Below are 13,940 nucleotides of genomic sequence, written 5' to 3' on the forward strand. Positions count from 1 at the left end.
CCAGGAACTCCTGCAGATTGGTGAATAACCTCAGCAGGATGGATTTGGGGAATGAAATTGTTATAAACTTCTCTGCTCCTGGTTCTTCTTCCTCCTCATCTTCTGGTTTTGGTATCGGTTCTGGTTCTGGTATGGGTACCGGTATTGGTACTGGTTTGGGGGCTGATTCTGGTTCTGGTTCCAGTTCTTCTTTGGGTTCTTCTGGTAGCTCTTCCTCACTGGTGGGGGTGGGTGGCTCCGGCTCGGGCGGTGGAGCCTCCGTGTCCGGCAGCACCATTCCCATCTGCACCTGGATCCAGGTGTGGAAGTGCTGGGTGGAGGTGAACACCCCGGGCCGCTTCTCTCCAGCACAGCCCTTGCCCCAGCTGGCCAGTCCCACCAGCCAGAAGTAGTCACCATCGTTGTCCTTGCAGACCAGGGGACCCCCGATGTCCCCCTGCGCCAGGAGAGAGGGGTCAGGGGCCGTGCCGGGGTCACAGCCACACCTCGGGGTGATGGGGACACTGGATGGGGTTTGGGGGCACAGTGACAAGCTTTGGGGACAAGGGGACACTGGGATAGGGACCCACGGATGGGGAGTGGCAGCCCTGGGACACGGGACAGGGATCCATGGATGGGGAAGGGAGTAAAGTTGGGATAAAGGGCAGGGTGGGCCATGCTGGGCTCGGGGTCCCTGTGCTGGCTCAGAGGGGTCCCTGTGTCCCTGTGCAGGCTCAGAGGGTCCCTGTGTCCCTGTGCTGCTCAGAGGGTCCCTGTGCTGGCTCAGAGGGTCCCTGTGTCCCTGTGCTGCTCAGAGGGTCCCTGTGCTGGCTCAGAGGGTCCCTGTGCTGGCTCAGAGGGTCCCTGTGCTGGCTCAGAGGGGTCCCTGTGTCCCTGTGCTGGCTCAGGGGGTCCCTGTGCTGGCTCAGAGGGTCCCTGTGCTGCTCAGAGGGTCCCTGTGCTGCTCAGAGGGTCCCTGTGCTGCCTCAGAGGGTCCCTGTGGTCCCTCAGAGGGTCCCTGGGCTGGCTCAGAGGGTCCCTGTGTCCCTGTGCTGGCTCAGAGGGTCCCTGTGGTCCCTCAGAGGGTCCCTGTGCTGTGTCAGAGGGTCCCTGTGGTCCCTCAGAGGGTCCCTGTGCTGGCTCAGAGGGTCCCTGTGCTGGCTCAGAGGGGTCCCTGTGTCCCTGGGCTGGCTCAGAGGGTCCCAGGGTCCCTGGGCTGGCTCAGAGGGTCCCTGTGCTGGCTCAAAGGGGTCCCTGTGCTGGCTCAGAGGGTCCCTGGGCTGGCTCAGAGGGTCCCTGTGCTAGCTCAGGGGGTCCCTGTGCTGGCTCAGAGGGTCCCTGGGCTGGCTCAGAGGGTCCCTGTGGTCCCTCAGAGGGTCCCTGTGCCCAGCCCGGCCCAGCCCCACCTGGCAGGTGTCGATGCCGCCCCGCGGGTACCCCGCGCACAGCTCCTGGGGCTGCACGGCCCCCCCGTACCAGCGGCTGCTGTTGCACACTTGGGCGTCCATCAGCCGCACTTTGGCCTCCTGCAGCAGCGGGCGCGGGCCGGGGGCTGCGGGCACAGGGGGCACTGAGCGCCGGCACCTCCCCGGGCACGGCCCCAGCCCCGGGCCGGGCCGTGCCCCCGTCCCGCCGTGTCCCTGCCCGCAGCTCCGGGCACACGGGGCCCGGCTCCCGCCGCCTCGGCCTCGGCCCGGCCCGGCCCGGCCCCGCGGTGCCCGGCTGCTGCCCGGCCGCGGGCGGGCACTGACCGCTGTCCGGGGCGGCTCTCCAGCCCGCGATGTAGCAGGTTCTGAGCTCGGGCACTGCCAGGGAGCTGTCGGGCACGCAGCCCAGCTGGATGTAGTCGCTGCACTCCACGGGCCGCTCCAGCTCCAGCAGCGCCATGTTGTTCCGCGCCGTGGCCGCCACGTAGGCCGGGTGCTTCAGGAGCTGCTTGATCTGGAACTCCGCGGCCCCGGGGCCCGGCTGGCTCAGGTCCGTGGCCCCGATCACCACCTTCCACTTGAGGACATCCCTGGGGGCCGTGCAGAGTGACAGGGAGCGGGGACAGCGCTGGCACGGCCCAGCGGCTCCGGCCCTCTGCTCCCACAGCAGGGAGGGGAGGCGGCCATGGGGCAGCACAGGGGGCTGCAGGCCTGGGGCCAGGTCCTGCTGGGGACACCCCTGACATTGTGGGGGACACCCCTGACATTGTGGGGACACCCCTGACATTGCTGGGGGACAGCCCTGACATTGCTGGGGACACCCCTGACATTGCTGGGGACACCCCTGACATTGCTGGGGACACCCCTGACCCTGCTGGGGGACATCACTGACTCTGCTGGGGACACCCCTGGCACTGCTGGGGGACATCCCTGAGCTGCTGGGGGACACCCGTGACAATGCTGTGGGGACATCCCTGACCCTGCTGGGGACATCTCTGACATTGCTGGGGACACCCCTGACATTGCTGGGGGACACCCTTGACATTGCTGGGGACATCCCTGATATTGCTGGGGACATCCCTGACATTGATGGGGGACATCCCTGACATTGCTGGGGACAGCCCTGACATTGCTGGGGACATCCCTGATATTGCTGGGGACATCCCTGACATTGATGGGGGACATCCCTGACATTGCTGGGGACATCCCTGACCCTGCTGGGGACACCCCTGACGATGATGGGGGACACCCCTGACATTACTGAGTGACATCCCTGACATTTCTGGGCGACACCCCTGACCATGATGGGGGACCTCCCTGTCCCTGCCAAGGAGAGTTCTGTGCTGTGGGGACATTCTCGTCTCTTCTGAGGGGACATCTCTGTCCTTGCTGTGGGGATACCCCTGACCCTGTTGTGGGAACATCCCTGTCCCTGCTGTGGGGACATCACTGATCACCCGTTATCCTCCTGTGGGGACATCCCTATCCCATCTGTGGGGACATCCCTGATCCTCCTGTGGGGGCATCCCTGTCCCTGCTGTGGGGACATCCCTGTCCCTGCTCTGGGGACAACCCTGATCCTCCTATGGGCACATCCCTGTCACAGGTGTGGGGACATCCCTGATACTCCTATGGGAGCATCCCCGTCTCTGCTGTGGGGACATCACTGACCACCCGTGATACTCCTGTGGGGACATCCCTGTCCCTCTAATGGGGACATCACTGACCACCCCTGATCCTCCTGTGGGGACATCCCTGTCCCTCTAATGGGGACATCCCTGTCCCTGCTATGGGGACAACCCTGTCCCTGTTATGGGGACATCCCTGTCCCTCCTGTGGGGACATCCCTGACGGTGCTGTGGGGACATCCCTCATCCTCCTGTGGGCACATCCTTGTCCTTGCTGTGGGGAAACCCATGACCCCGCTGTGGGGACACCCCTGACCACGCTGTGGGGACACCCCTGTCCCCGCTGTGGTGACACCCCTGTCCCCGCTGCCCTTACCCAGCCCCGCTGAAGCAGCTGGCGGCCGTGAGGACCCAGCGGAGGCTGACGAGTGCCCCCGAGCACATGTGCCACGTGCCGTTGTCCCGGGTGACCTGGATGCTGGCGATGCCAGGCCAGGCCCCCGCGTTGACATCCAGGCTGGTGGCCTTGGCCGAGCGCGAGGAGCCGAACTCGGGGATGGCGGAGCTCTCGTTCAACACCATGGGCCAGAGCCCACAGGTGCCTCTGGAAGCACAGAGCCATCACTGCCCTGCTCGGGGACAGCGGGGACAGGGACCCCGAGGGGCTCCTCTGTGCCCAGGCTGTGCCAGGGCAGCCCCCGAGTGTCCCCGAGCCCCCCGGGCACTGACCTGCAGGTGTCCCAGGTGGCCCACACGGACCCAACGAGGGCCAGCAGGACGAGCAGTCTCAGCAAAGCCATCGCTGCCAGCGCAGGTGGCAGAGGCGGAGCAGAGCTGTCACCTCTGGTGCCACCCACGGCCCTGGCAGTGCCCACGGTGCCACCAGGCCGGGCTGATGTCACAGAGGGTTGGTTCCGTTGCGGGGCGCGGTGGCCTCGGGTGGCGTGGGGGCAGTGGCAGAGGGAATGTCCCGGATCCAGGGATCCCACCTGGCACCCAGGGCACAGCGGGGACAGCGGGATGAGGGTCAGAGACACGAGCTGGTGGCAGAGGGGACAGCCCTGGGTGGCAGCAGCAGCTCAGGGTGGCAGCTCCAGCTGTGCCCGCTCCTGTCCCTCTTTTCCCGGGCCTGGCACAGCTGAGGCTCTGCTGGGGCAGCCTGGCCTGGAGAAGTTTCTCCCTCTGGCACCTCCAGGCTGGGCTGGTTTGGAGCAAAACCCGCAGGAGGAATTCACCCCACACAAACCCCACACACCGTGCAGGGGTTTGCAAATCAGAGCTGAAATTTGAGTGGAAGGATCCAATAAATGCACAAAAATACAGAAAAATTGGGTTAAAACCACAAAGTCAGGGCACAAGTGACACCCTGTGAGTGGCACAGGCAGGACCAGCTGTTGAAGTGGCCCTGCTGGTTTGGTTCTCCTGTGGTGGTGGCTGTGTCCCAAATCCCCAAACCTTGAGATGACATCCCCTAAATCCAGGCAGGAATGTCCAGAACCTCCCCAAGGCTGAGGAGTTTCACAAAGGGGTGATGGAACCCCGTGAGTTTTCGGGTATTTCTGGAATCCCTGAAGGTTGTTCTGCTGCACCCTTGAGTTCCTGGTGGCCCATGAGCAGGGATGACCCCTCAGGGTGGGAGTTTTGACCCCAGGAGTCCCTCAGGAGGTGCTGGGGAACCATCAGTTACACCCAGGCTCATCCTCCCCTCATGCCCCCAAACCAGGAGCCAACCCCACCCTTTTGTCCCCAGATTGTCCCATCCTCATCAAGACTGGACTGATAAGGAGGATAATTGGGAACAATTCTATTTCAAGAACAAACTGAGGATCATCTCCAGGGTGGGTGGAAGGGGGACAATGAGCAGGACAGAGCAGAGCTGGGCACCGGGGTGGCTTTGGCACAGGCACAGCTCCAGCAGGGAATGGCTGTGCCCCCCTGCAGCCAGCCCTGGGGCTGCTCCCCCTCTGCTCAATCCAGTTTGTCCCGCAGGAACTCCAGGAACTCCTGCAGATTGGTGAATAACCTCAGCAGGATGGATTTGGGCAATGAAATTGTTATCAACTTCTCTGGTCTTGGTTTTTCTTCCTCCTCATCTTCTGGTTTTGGTATCGGTTCCGGTTCTGGTATCGGTACCGGTATTGGTACCGGTTTGGGGGCTGATTCTGGTTCTGGTTCCAGTTCTTCTTCGGGTTCTTCTGGTGGCTTTTCCTCAATGGTGGGGGTGGGTGGTTCTGGCTCGGGCGGTGGAGCCTCCGTGTCCGGCAGCACCATTCCCATCTGCACCTGGATCCAGGTGTGGAAGTGCTGGGTGGAGGTGAACACCCCGGGCCGCTTCTCTCCAGCACAGCCCTTGCCCCAGCTGGCCAGTCCCACCAGCCAGAAGTAGTCACCAGCGTTGTCCTTGCAGACCAGGGGACCCCCGATGTCCCCCTGTGCCAGGAGAGAGGGGTCAGGGGCCGTGCCGGGGTCACAGCCACACCTCGGGGTGATGGGGACACTGGATGGGGTTTGGGGGCGCAGTGACAAGCTTTGGGGACAGGGGGACACTGGGATAGGGACCCACGGATGGGGAGTGGCAGCCGTGGGACACAGGACAGGGATCCATGGATGGGAAAGGGAGTAAAGTAGGGATAAAGGACAGGGTGGCCATGCTGAGCTCGGGGTCCCTGTGCTGGCTCAGAGGGTCACTGGGCTGGCTCAGAGGGTCCCTGTGCTGGCTCAGGGGGTCCCTAGGGTGGCTCAGGGGGTCCGTGTGCTGGCTCAGGGGGTCCCTAGGGTGGCTCAGAGGGTCCCTGTGCTGGCTCAGAGGGTCCCTGTGCTGGCTCAGGGGGTCCCTGTGGTGGCTCAGAGGGTCCCTGTGCTGGCTCAGAGGGTCCCTGTGCTGGCTCAGGGGGTCCCTGTGGTGGCTCAGAGGGTCCCTGTGCTGGCTCAGGGGGTCCCTGTGGTCCCTCAGGGGGTCCCTGTGCTGGCTCAGAGGGTCCCTGTGCTGGCTCAGAGGGTCCCTGTGCTGGCTCAGAGGGTCCCTGTGGTCCCTCAGAGGGTCCCTGTGCCCAGCCCGGCCCAGCCCCACCTGGCAGGTGTCGATGCCGCCCCGCGGGTACCCCGCGCACAGCTCCTGGGGCTGCACGGCCCCCCCGTACCAGCGGCTGCTGTTGCACACTTGGGCGTCCATCAGCCGCACTTTGGCCTCCTGCAGCAGCGGGCGCGGGCCGGGGGCTGCGGGCACAGGGGGCACTGAGCGCCGGCACCTCCCCGGGCACGGCCCCAGCCCCGGGCCGGGCCGTGCCCCCGTCCCGCCGTGTCCCTGCCCGCAGCTCCGGGCACACGGGGCCCGGCTCCCGCCGCCTCGGCCTCGGCCCGGCCCGGCCCGGCCCCGCGGTGCCCGGCTGCTGCCCGGCCGCGGGCGGGCACTGACCGCTGTCCGGGGCGGCTCTCCAGCCCGCGATGTAGCAGGTTCTGAGCTCGGGCACTGCCAGGGAGCTGTCGGGCACGCAGCCCAGCTGGATGTAGTCGCTGCACTCCACGGGCCGCTCCAGCTCCAGCAGCGCCATGTTGTTCCTGGCCGTGGCCGCCACGTAGGCCTCGTGCATCACGACCTTCTCGATGTGGCGCACCTCGGCCTCGGGGCCCAGCTGAGCCAGATCCGTGGCCCCGATCACCACTTCCCACCTGGAGATGTCCCTGGAGCAGGAGAAGGGGAAGAGTTGATGGAACAGAGCCAAGGAATATGGCAGCACAATGGCCTTCCTGCTCTGGGCAGCTCGCTGTGCTGTGGGGACATCCCTGATCCTCCTGAGGGGACAGCCATGTCTCTGCTGTGGGGACACCCATGTCCCTGCTGTGGGGATACCTCTGTCCCTGATATGCGGACATCTCTGTCCCTGCTGTGGGGACACCCCTGACTGTGTTCTGGAGACTTCCCCATTCATGCTGTGAGGACATCCCTGATCCTCCTGAGGGACAGCCATGTCCCTGCTGTGGGGATACCTCTGTCCCTGCCGTGGGGACATCCCTGACCCTGTTCTGGAGACTTCCCCATCCATGCTGTGGGGACATCCCTCATTCTCCTGAGGGGACATCCCTGTCCCTGCTGTGGGGACACCCATGTCCTTGCTGTGGGGACATCCCTGATCCTGCTGAGGGGACAGCCCCATCCCTGCTGTGGGGACATCCCTCATCCTCCTGAGGGGACGTCCCTGATCCTGCTGTGGGGACACTCATGTCCCTGTTATGGGGACGTCCCTGAGCCGGTTCTGGGGACAGCCCCGTCTCTGCTGTGGGAACATCCCTGACCCTCTTCAGGGGGTTTCCCCATCCGTGCTGTGGGGACATCCCTGATTCTCCTGTGGGGACATCCCTGTCCCTGCTGTGGGGACATCCCTGAGCCTGTTCTGGGGACATCCCTGTCCCTGTTCTGGGCACATCCCTGTCCCTGCTGTGGGGACATCCCTGTCCCTGCTGTGGGGACATCCCTGAGCCTGTTCTGGGGACATCCCTGTCCCTGCTGTGGTGACATCCCTGATCCTCCTATGAGAACATCCCTGTCCTTGCTGTGGGGACACCCCCGACCCTGCTCCCCCTTACCCAGCCCCGAAGAAGCACTGTGCCACCGTCAGCACCCACTGGGGGTGGATGAGTGCCCCCGAGCACATGTGCCACGTGCCGTTCTCCCGGGTGGCCTGGACGCTGACGATGCCAGGCCACGTCCCCGAGGGGGCACCGGGGCCATCCATGTCAAGGGCGGCGCCATCGGAAGGTGCCAAAGTTCTGTAGTCGTCATCTTTGGGGTCGTAATCCCGAACCAACGAACTGTGGTCGAACGCCAAGGGCCGGAGCCCACAGGTGCCTCTGGAAGCACAGAGCCATCACTGCCCTGCTCGGGGACAGCGGGGACAGGGACCCCGAGGGGCTCCTCTGTGCCCAGGCTGTGCCAGGGCAGCCCCCGAGTGTCCCCGAGCCCCCGGGGCACTGACCTGCAGGTGTCCCAGGTGGCCCACAAGGACCCAACCAGGGCCAGCAGGACGAACAGCCTCAGCAAAGCCATCGCTGCCAGCGCGGGTGGCAGAGGCGGAGCAGAGCTGTCACCTCTGGTGCCACCCACGGCCCTGGCAGTGCCCACGGTGCCACCAGGCCGGGCTGATGTCACAGAGGGGCGGAACCTTGGAACGGTTGGGGCGGCGGGGACCGTAAGGAGGGTGCGGTGCCACCCGTGCTGCGGGCAGGGCCACCTCAGGGTCACCTCCCGCTGTCCCCTGACCACCTCCTGCTGTCCCCGGGTCACCTCCTGCTGTCTCTGGGTCACCTCCCGCTGTCCCATGTTATGTTAATGTTATGTTAATGTTATGTTAATGTTATGAGTGGGGCACGGCAGGATCGCTGAGGCGAAGCCGGTGGGCGGGGCTTTGGGCGGAGCTTTGTGCTGAGCTTTGGGCGGGGCTTTGGGCGGAGCTTTGGGCGGGGCTTTGAGCGGGGCTTAAGTCAGGGCCGCGTCACGGCCATGCCGGGCCTGAGTCGGGCGTGGTAAAGTGGGAAGGAACGAGCGCCATGGTGAGTGGCCGGGCTCGGGGGTGTCCCTTGTCCCCAGCCGGGGTCGGGGGTGTCCCTTTGTCCCCGGCCGGGTCGGGCCGGGGGTGGCCGGGGCTCCGACCATCCCTGGGACCGCGGGACGCTGCCCACCGCGCTGCCCTACACCCACCCCTGCCCCCTTCCCAGCCCCCAGCCTCATAATCCCCTGCCCCCTACCCTAAAACTGCCCAGTCCCCAGCCCCATAACTGCTCAGCCCCCAGCCCCATAACTGCTCAGCCCCCAGCCCCATAACTGCCCAGCCCCATAACTGCCCAGTCCCCAGCCCCATAACTGCCCAGCCCCCAGCCCCATAACTGCCCATCCCCATAACTGCCCAGGCCCCATCCCCATAACTGCCCAGCCCTCAGCCCCATAACTGCCCAGCCCCAGCCCCATAACTGCCCGCTCCGCTACCCCATACACCCCTCCCTCGCCATGTGGGGCTGTTTTTGGGGTGTCCCCAGTGTTTTGGGGTGTCCCGCTGCTGAGGGTGCGGTCCCACAGGAGTTGCCGGCTCCGCGTGGCAGCAGCGTGATGTCGCTGGTCCCCGTCGTGGTGCTCTTGGCTCTGTGCCCGCTCCTCGCCCGGGCAGGTACCCACGGGCAGCGGGGTGGGGGTCCGGGCAGAGCCCCCCAGTTCCCGGGGACCCCCTTCCCAACCCCCGCACCCCGATCCTCCCCTGCGCGGAGAGCGCGGCGGGGACCCCGAGGGCAGGAAGGAGGTGGAGCCGTTCTGGGTGGGGCGCTGGGACTCACACGGGGATGCCTGGCATCACCGAGCCCTCGGTCCTGGCATCACCGAGCCCTCGGGGCTGGCACCGGGACCTGGCACCTCTGAGCTCTCGTCCTGGCATCACCGAGCCCTTGGGGCACCAGGACCTGGCACCACCGAGCCTTTGGTGCTGGCATCACCGAGCCCTTGGTGCTGGCACCAGGACCTGGCATCACCAAGCCCTTGGTCCTGGCACCTCCAAGCCCTCGGTCTTGGCATCACCGAGCCCTCGGTGCTGGCACCTCTGAGCCCTCGGTGCTGGCACCTCCAAGCCCTCGGGGCACCGGGACCTGGCACCTCTGAGCTCTCAGTGCTGGCACCTCTGAGCCCTCGGTGCTGGCATCACTGAGCCCTCGGTCGTGGCACCACCAAGCCCTCGGTGCTGGCACCTTCAAGCCCTCAGTGCTGGCACCTCCGAGCCCTCGGTGCTGGCATCACTGAGCCTTCGGTCCTGGCACCACCAAGCCCTCGGTGCTGGCATCACCGAGCCCTCGGGGCTGGCACCAGGACCTGGCACCTCCGAGCCCTCGGTTCTGGCACCTCCGAGCCCTTGGGGCACCAGGACCTGGCACCTCCAAGCCCTCGGTGCTGTCGCCACCGGACATGTCCCCACAGATGTCCCCTGTCCCTGACCCAGCAGAGCCACCTTGTCCCAGGGGTGGCCCCTCTACCCCGCTGTACCCATCCCTGGTGTCACCGCGCGCTGACCCTGCTGTGTCCCCTCCCAGACCATCCTCCTGTCACCGTCACGGTGACAGCGGCCATCGGCGAGGACGCCTACCTGCCCTGCGGCCCGCGGCCCTGGGGTGACCTGCGCAGGGCCACCCTCAGCTGCACCCACCAGGCTGGCGGCCACCGCGCTGTCCCCGTCCTCAGCCACCGCCTGGGCTGGCACCCGCCGCACCCCGAGCCGTGCTGGCAGCCTCCCGTGCAGCCCCACAGCCGCTTTGGGGACAGGGTGGCCTTCTGCGCCGTGGGGACAGGGGACAGCGGCGTGTCCCTGCTGCTGAGGAACATCAGCGATGCCGATTTTGGGAATTATTCCTGCTATGCCGCCCGCGCTGTGGGCCCGCAGCTCCTCTGCTCCCTGGTGCTGCAGCCGGTGGTGGCAGGTGAGTGGGGTGGGGGTGGCACTGTCCCCTTTGGGGTCTCTCTCATTCCCTGCCGTACCCAGCCCTGTCCCTGTCTCCATGGTGCCAGAATTTGGGGATGTCACCAATTCCCTGCTGTGCCTGTCACCTCCTCTGTCCCCTGGCCCAGCCCTGTCCCGATCTGGGTGGTGCCCCAACACTTTTCACCCCAATTTGGAGCTCCCTCATTTCCTGACTCATCTGTCACCTCCTCCAGCTGAGTCACCATCTTGGTGATACCAGGTGTCCCTGACGTGTCCCTTGTGCCACCTGAGCAGTGACCAGTGTCCCTGCCCTGTTCTCCTGTCCTATTTGAGGTCCCCACATGCCCTGACGTGTCCCTTGTCCCACCTGAGCAGTGCCAGGTGTCCCTGACGTGTTCCCCTGCCCTATTTGAGGTCCCCACATGCCCTGACATGTCCCTTGTGCCACCTGAGCAGTGCCCAGTGTCCCTGCCCTGTCCCCCTGCCCTATTTGGGGTCCCCACATGCCCTGAAGTGTCCCTTGTGCCACCTGAGCAGTGCCCAGTGTCCCTGCCCTGTCCCCCGCCCTGTTTGATGTCCACATGAGGTGTCTGTCCCTTGTGCCACCTGAGCAGTGCCAGGTGTCCCTGCCCTGTTCCCCTGCCCTATTTGGCATCCCCACATCCCCTGATGTGTCCCTTGTGCCACCTGAGCAGTGCCCAGTGTCCCTGACGTGTTCCCCTGCCCTATTTGGGGTCCCCACATGCCCTGACGTGTCCCTTGTGCCACCTGGGCAGTGCCCAGTGTCCCTGCCCTGTTCCCCTGTCCTGTTTGGGGTCCCCACATGCCCTGACGTGTCCTTTGTGCCACCTGAGCAGTTCAGGTGTCCCTGCCCTGTTTGGGGTCCCCACATACCCTGACATGTCCCTTGTGCCACCTGAGCAGTTCAGGTGTCCCTGCCCTGTCCCCCTGCCCTATTTGACGTCCCCACATGCCCTGATGTGTCCCTTGTGCCACCTGAGCAGTGCCCGGTGTCCCTGCCCTGTCCCCCTGTCCTATCTGGGGTCCCCACATGCCCTGGTGTGTCTGTCCCTTGTCCCTGGGGTGTCTGTCCCTTGTCCCTGGTCTGTCCCTTGTCCCTGGCGTGTCTGTCCCTTGTCCCCAGCTGCTCCCCCGGGGCACTTTGGGGTTCCCCACGCCTGGCACAGCACAGGGAGCAGGGGGGTGACCTGGCTGCTGACCCCACGTGCCGTTGTCACCCCACAGAGGTCCCCAAGGATGTGAAGCTGGACACGCTCATGAGTGTTTGTGTCCTCGTGGCCCCATTCGTCGTGGTGGTCATCGGCGTGGTGATGTGTGCCCACTGCCAGGGCCGCTGCTGGGGGGCACAAAGGGGGTGCTGGGGGCACAAAGGGGGTGCTGGGGGCACAAAGGGGGTGCTGAAGGAGATAAAGGTGATGCTGGAGGGGACAAAGGGGGGTGCTGGGGGGGATAAATGGGGTGCTGGGGGGGCACAGAGGGATGCTGGGGGGGATAAAGGGGGTGCTGGGGGCACAGAGTGGGGTGCTGGGGGGGATAAAGGGGGTGCTGGGGGGGACAAAGGGGGTGCTAGGGGGGCACAGAGTGGGGTGCTGGGGGCACAGAGTGGGGTGCTGGGGGCACAGAGTGGGGTGCTGGGGGGGCACAGAGGGGTGCTGGGGTCACAGAGTGGGGTGCTGGGGGGGACAAAGGGGGTGCTGGGGGGGCACAGAGGGGTGCTGGGGGCACAGAGTGGGGTGCTGGGGGGAATAGAGGGGGTGCTGGGGGGGTACAGAGGGGTGCTGGGGGGCATAAAGGGGGTACTGGGGTCACAGAGGGGTGCTGGGGGGACATTGTATAAGTAAGATGTATTTATAAATTAAACTTTATTTATGTAAAACAAAAGTGGTACTGAGGGGACAGAGGGGGGTCCTGGGGCTACAAAGGGGACGTTGTTGTAGGATGGGGCCAGCTGGAGACCCCCTGGTACACTGGGGATGGGATTCTGGGTGGGGAGGGGATTTCCAGTTCCCTTGTGGTGTGGGGGTGGGATGGGATCCTTGGAATGGGATCCATGGGATGGGGTGGGATCCATGGAATGGGGTGGGATCCATGGAATGGGGTGGGATCCATGGGATGGGATGGGATCCATGGGATGGGATGGGATCCATGGGATGGGATGGGATCCATGGGATGGGATCCATGGGATGGGATGGGATTGGATGGGATTGGATCCATGGGATAGGATCCATGGAATGGGATGGGATCCATGGGATGGGATCCATGGGATGGGATGGGTTGGGATCCATGGGATGAGACGGGGTGGGATCCATGGAATGGGATGGGATGGGATCCATGGGATGGGATCCATGGGATGACATGGGATCCATAGGATGGGATCCATGGGATGGGTTGTGATGGGATCCCATCCATGGGATCCCATCCCATCCATGGGATCCCATCCCACAGATCCCATCCAGTCCCATGCCATTCCATACCTCCCATCCGATTACCATCCCATGGATCCCATCCCATACATCCTATCCCATCCCAACCCATGGATCCCATCCCAACCCATGGATCCCATCCTATGGATCCCATCCCATGGATCCCATCCCATGGATCCCATCCCGTGGATCCCATCCTATGGATCCCATCCCCCCCAAACCTGATGGCTGCACACCTGGAATTTTGGGAACACCCAAACCTGATGGGTGCACACCTGGAATTTTAGGGAACACCCAAACCTGATGGGTGCACACCTGGAATTTTGGGGAACACCCAAACCTGATTGGGTGCACACCTGGAATTTTTGGGTAGGAACACAAAACGTGATGAGTGCACACCCAGAACTTTTGGGGTCATGGGGGTTTCTCTCAGCAGCACCCCAAGGAAATGGCTGTTCTGGTGGTGGGACAGGCGCCCCTGTGACCCTAAAAGCACAAAGGGGTTTTTTGGTATTGGTCCCTTGTGTTCCTCCAGAAGGGCCATGCCACATCTGCTCTCAGGATATTTCCAGCCCAGGCTTAGGAGAGACATGATAAAAGATGGAATAATAATAAATTAAATTATTGTGAGTCGACGCTCCCTCCAAGCAAACGGTGACGGGACAAGGTGACAGCTCTTATCTCTGCCCGCACCAACCAAGAAAACTGAAATGTGAGGCCAAAAAATAGGGCAAAATTCATCCCAAAAATGGGATTTGAGGGTTGGATCCTGGTGTTGCTCCCTGGTGTCCCGGTTTTGGCAGCAGAGGGGAATGGTGGAGAGGTCACCGAGGAGGCAGAGTCAGCACTGCAGGGTTGACTTCAGCAGATTTTCGTCCGAAACTCAGCCACGTTTTGGGGATGAGAACCCCACCATTGTCCCTGCGTCCCACCAAGGACTGTCAGAAATCAATGGCTAATTACTGCCATAATTAGATGTCGCTGTCAAGGCAGGACAGGAATGAGAACACT

The 13,940-nt window shown here is 64.0% G+C and overlaps 2 protein-coding genes across 3 annotated transcripts; one reads left to right on the forward strand and one right to left on the reverse strand.

The window, feature by feature from the left end:
- Positions 1–4,867: 4,867 nt before the first annotated feature.
- On the reverse strand, positions 4,868–8,295 carry LOC121471049 (acrosin-like). Of its 2 annotated transcripts, none has more exons than XM_072923990.1 (4): positions 7,619–8,294; positions 6,450–6,715; positions 6,105–6,250; positions 4,868–5,464 (listed from the first exon to the last, which is right to left on the reverse strand). In XM_072923990.1, exons 1-4 carry the CDS (start codon positions 7,765–7,767, stop codon positions 5,003–5,005), a joined length of 1,023 nt encoding a protein of 340 aa, XP_072780091.1. In that variant the 5' UTR covers positions 7,768–8,294; the 3' UTR covers positions 4,868–5,002. The 2 variants fall into 2 exon arrangements, with proteins under 2 accessions (XP_072780091.1, XP_072780092.1); XM_072923991.1 differs by having other exon boundaries at positions 4,871–5,464; positions 6,175–6,250; positions 7,619–8,295.
- Positions 8,296–8,478: 183 nt separating this feature from the next.
- On the forward strand, positions 8,479–13,788 carry LOC140682273 (uncharacterized). Its single transcript, XM_072923951.1, has 5 exons — positions 8,479–8,581; positions 9,105–9,192; positions 10,100–10,483; positions 11,731–11,943; positions 13,733–13,788. The coding sequence occupies exons 1-5, from the start codon at positions 8,579–8,581 to the stop codon at positions 13,786–13,788; spliced, it is 744 nt and encodes a 247-aa protein (XP_072780052.1). The 5' UTR covers positions 8,479–8,578.
- The last annotated feature ends 152 nt before the right edge of the window (positions 13,789–13,940 follow it).

The sequence above is a fragment of the Taeniopygia guttata genome, chromosome 1A (assembly GCF_048771995.1).
Source record: "Taeniopygia guttata chromosome 1A, bTaeGut7.mat, whole genome shotgun sequence".
Lineage (NCBI taxonomy): Eukaryota > Metazoa > Chordata > Aves > Passeriformes > Estrildidae > Taeniopygia > Taeniopygia guttata.

Excerpts from the sequence above, each read along its gene's own strand:
- LOC121471049 (XM_072923990.1), bottom strand. The coding sequence starts at position 7,767 with ATGGATGGCCCCGGTGCCCCCTCGGGGACGTGGCCTGGCATCGTCAGC. Across the intron at positions 6,716-7,618 it reads CAGTGCTTCTTCGGGGCTGG|GGACATCTCCAGGTGGGAAG; the intron begins GTAAGGGGGAGC and ends CTCCTGCTCCAG. Across the intron at positions 6,251-6,449 it reads GAGAGCCGCCCCGGACAGCG|CCCCCGGCCCGCGCCCGCTG; the intron begins GTCAGTGCCCGC and ends CTGTGCCCGCAG.
- LOC140682273 (XM_072923951.1), top strand. Across the intron at positions 9,193-10,099 it reads CCCGCTCCTCGCCCGGGCAG|ACCATCCTCCTGTCACCGTC; the intron begins GTACCCACGGGC and ends GTCCCCTCCCAG. Across the intron at positions 11,944-13,732 it reads GCTGGAGGGGACAAAGGGGG|CAGAGGGGAATGGTGGAGAG; the intron begins GTGCTGGGGGGG and ends CGGTTTTGGCAG.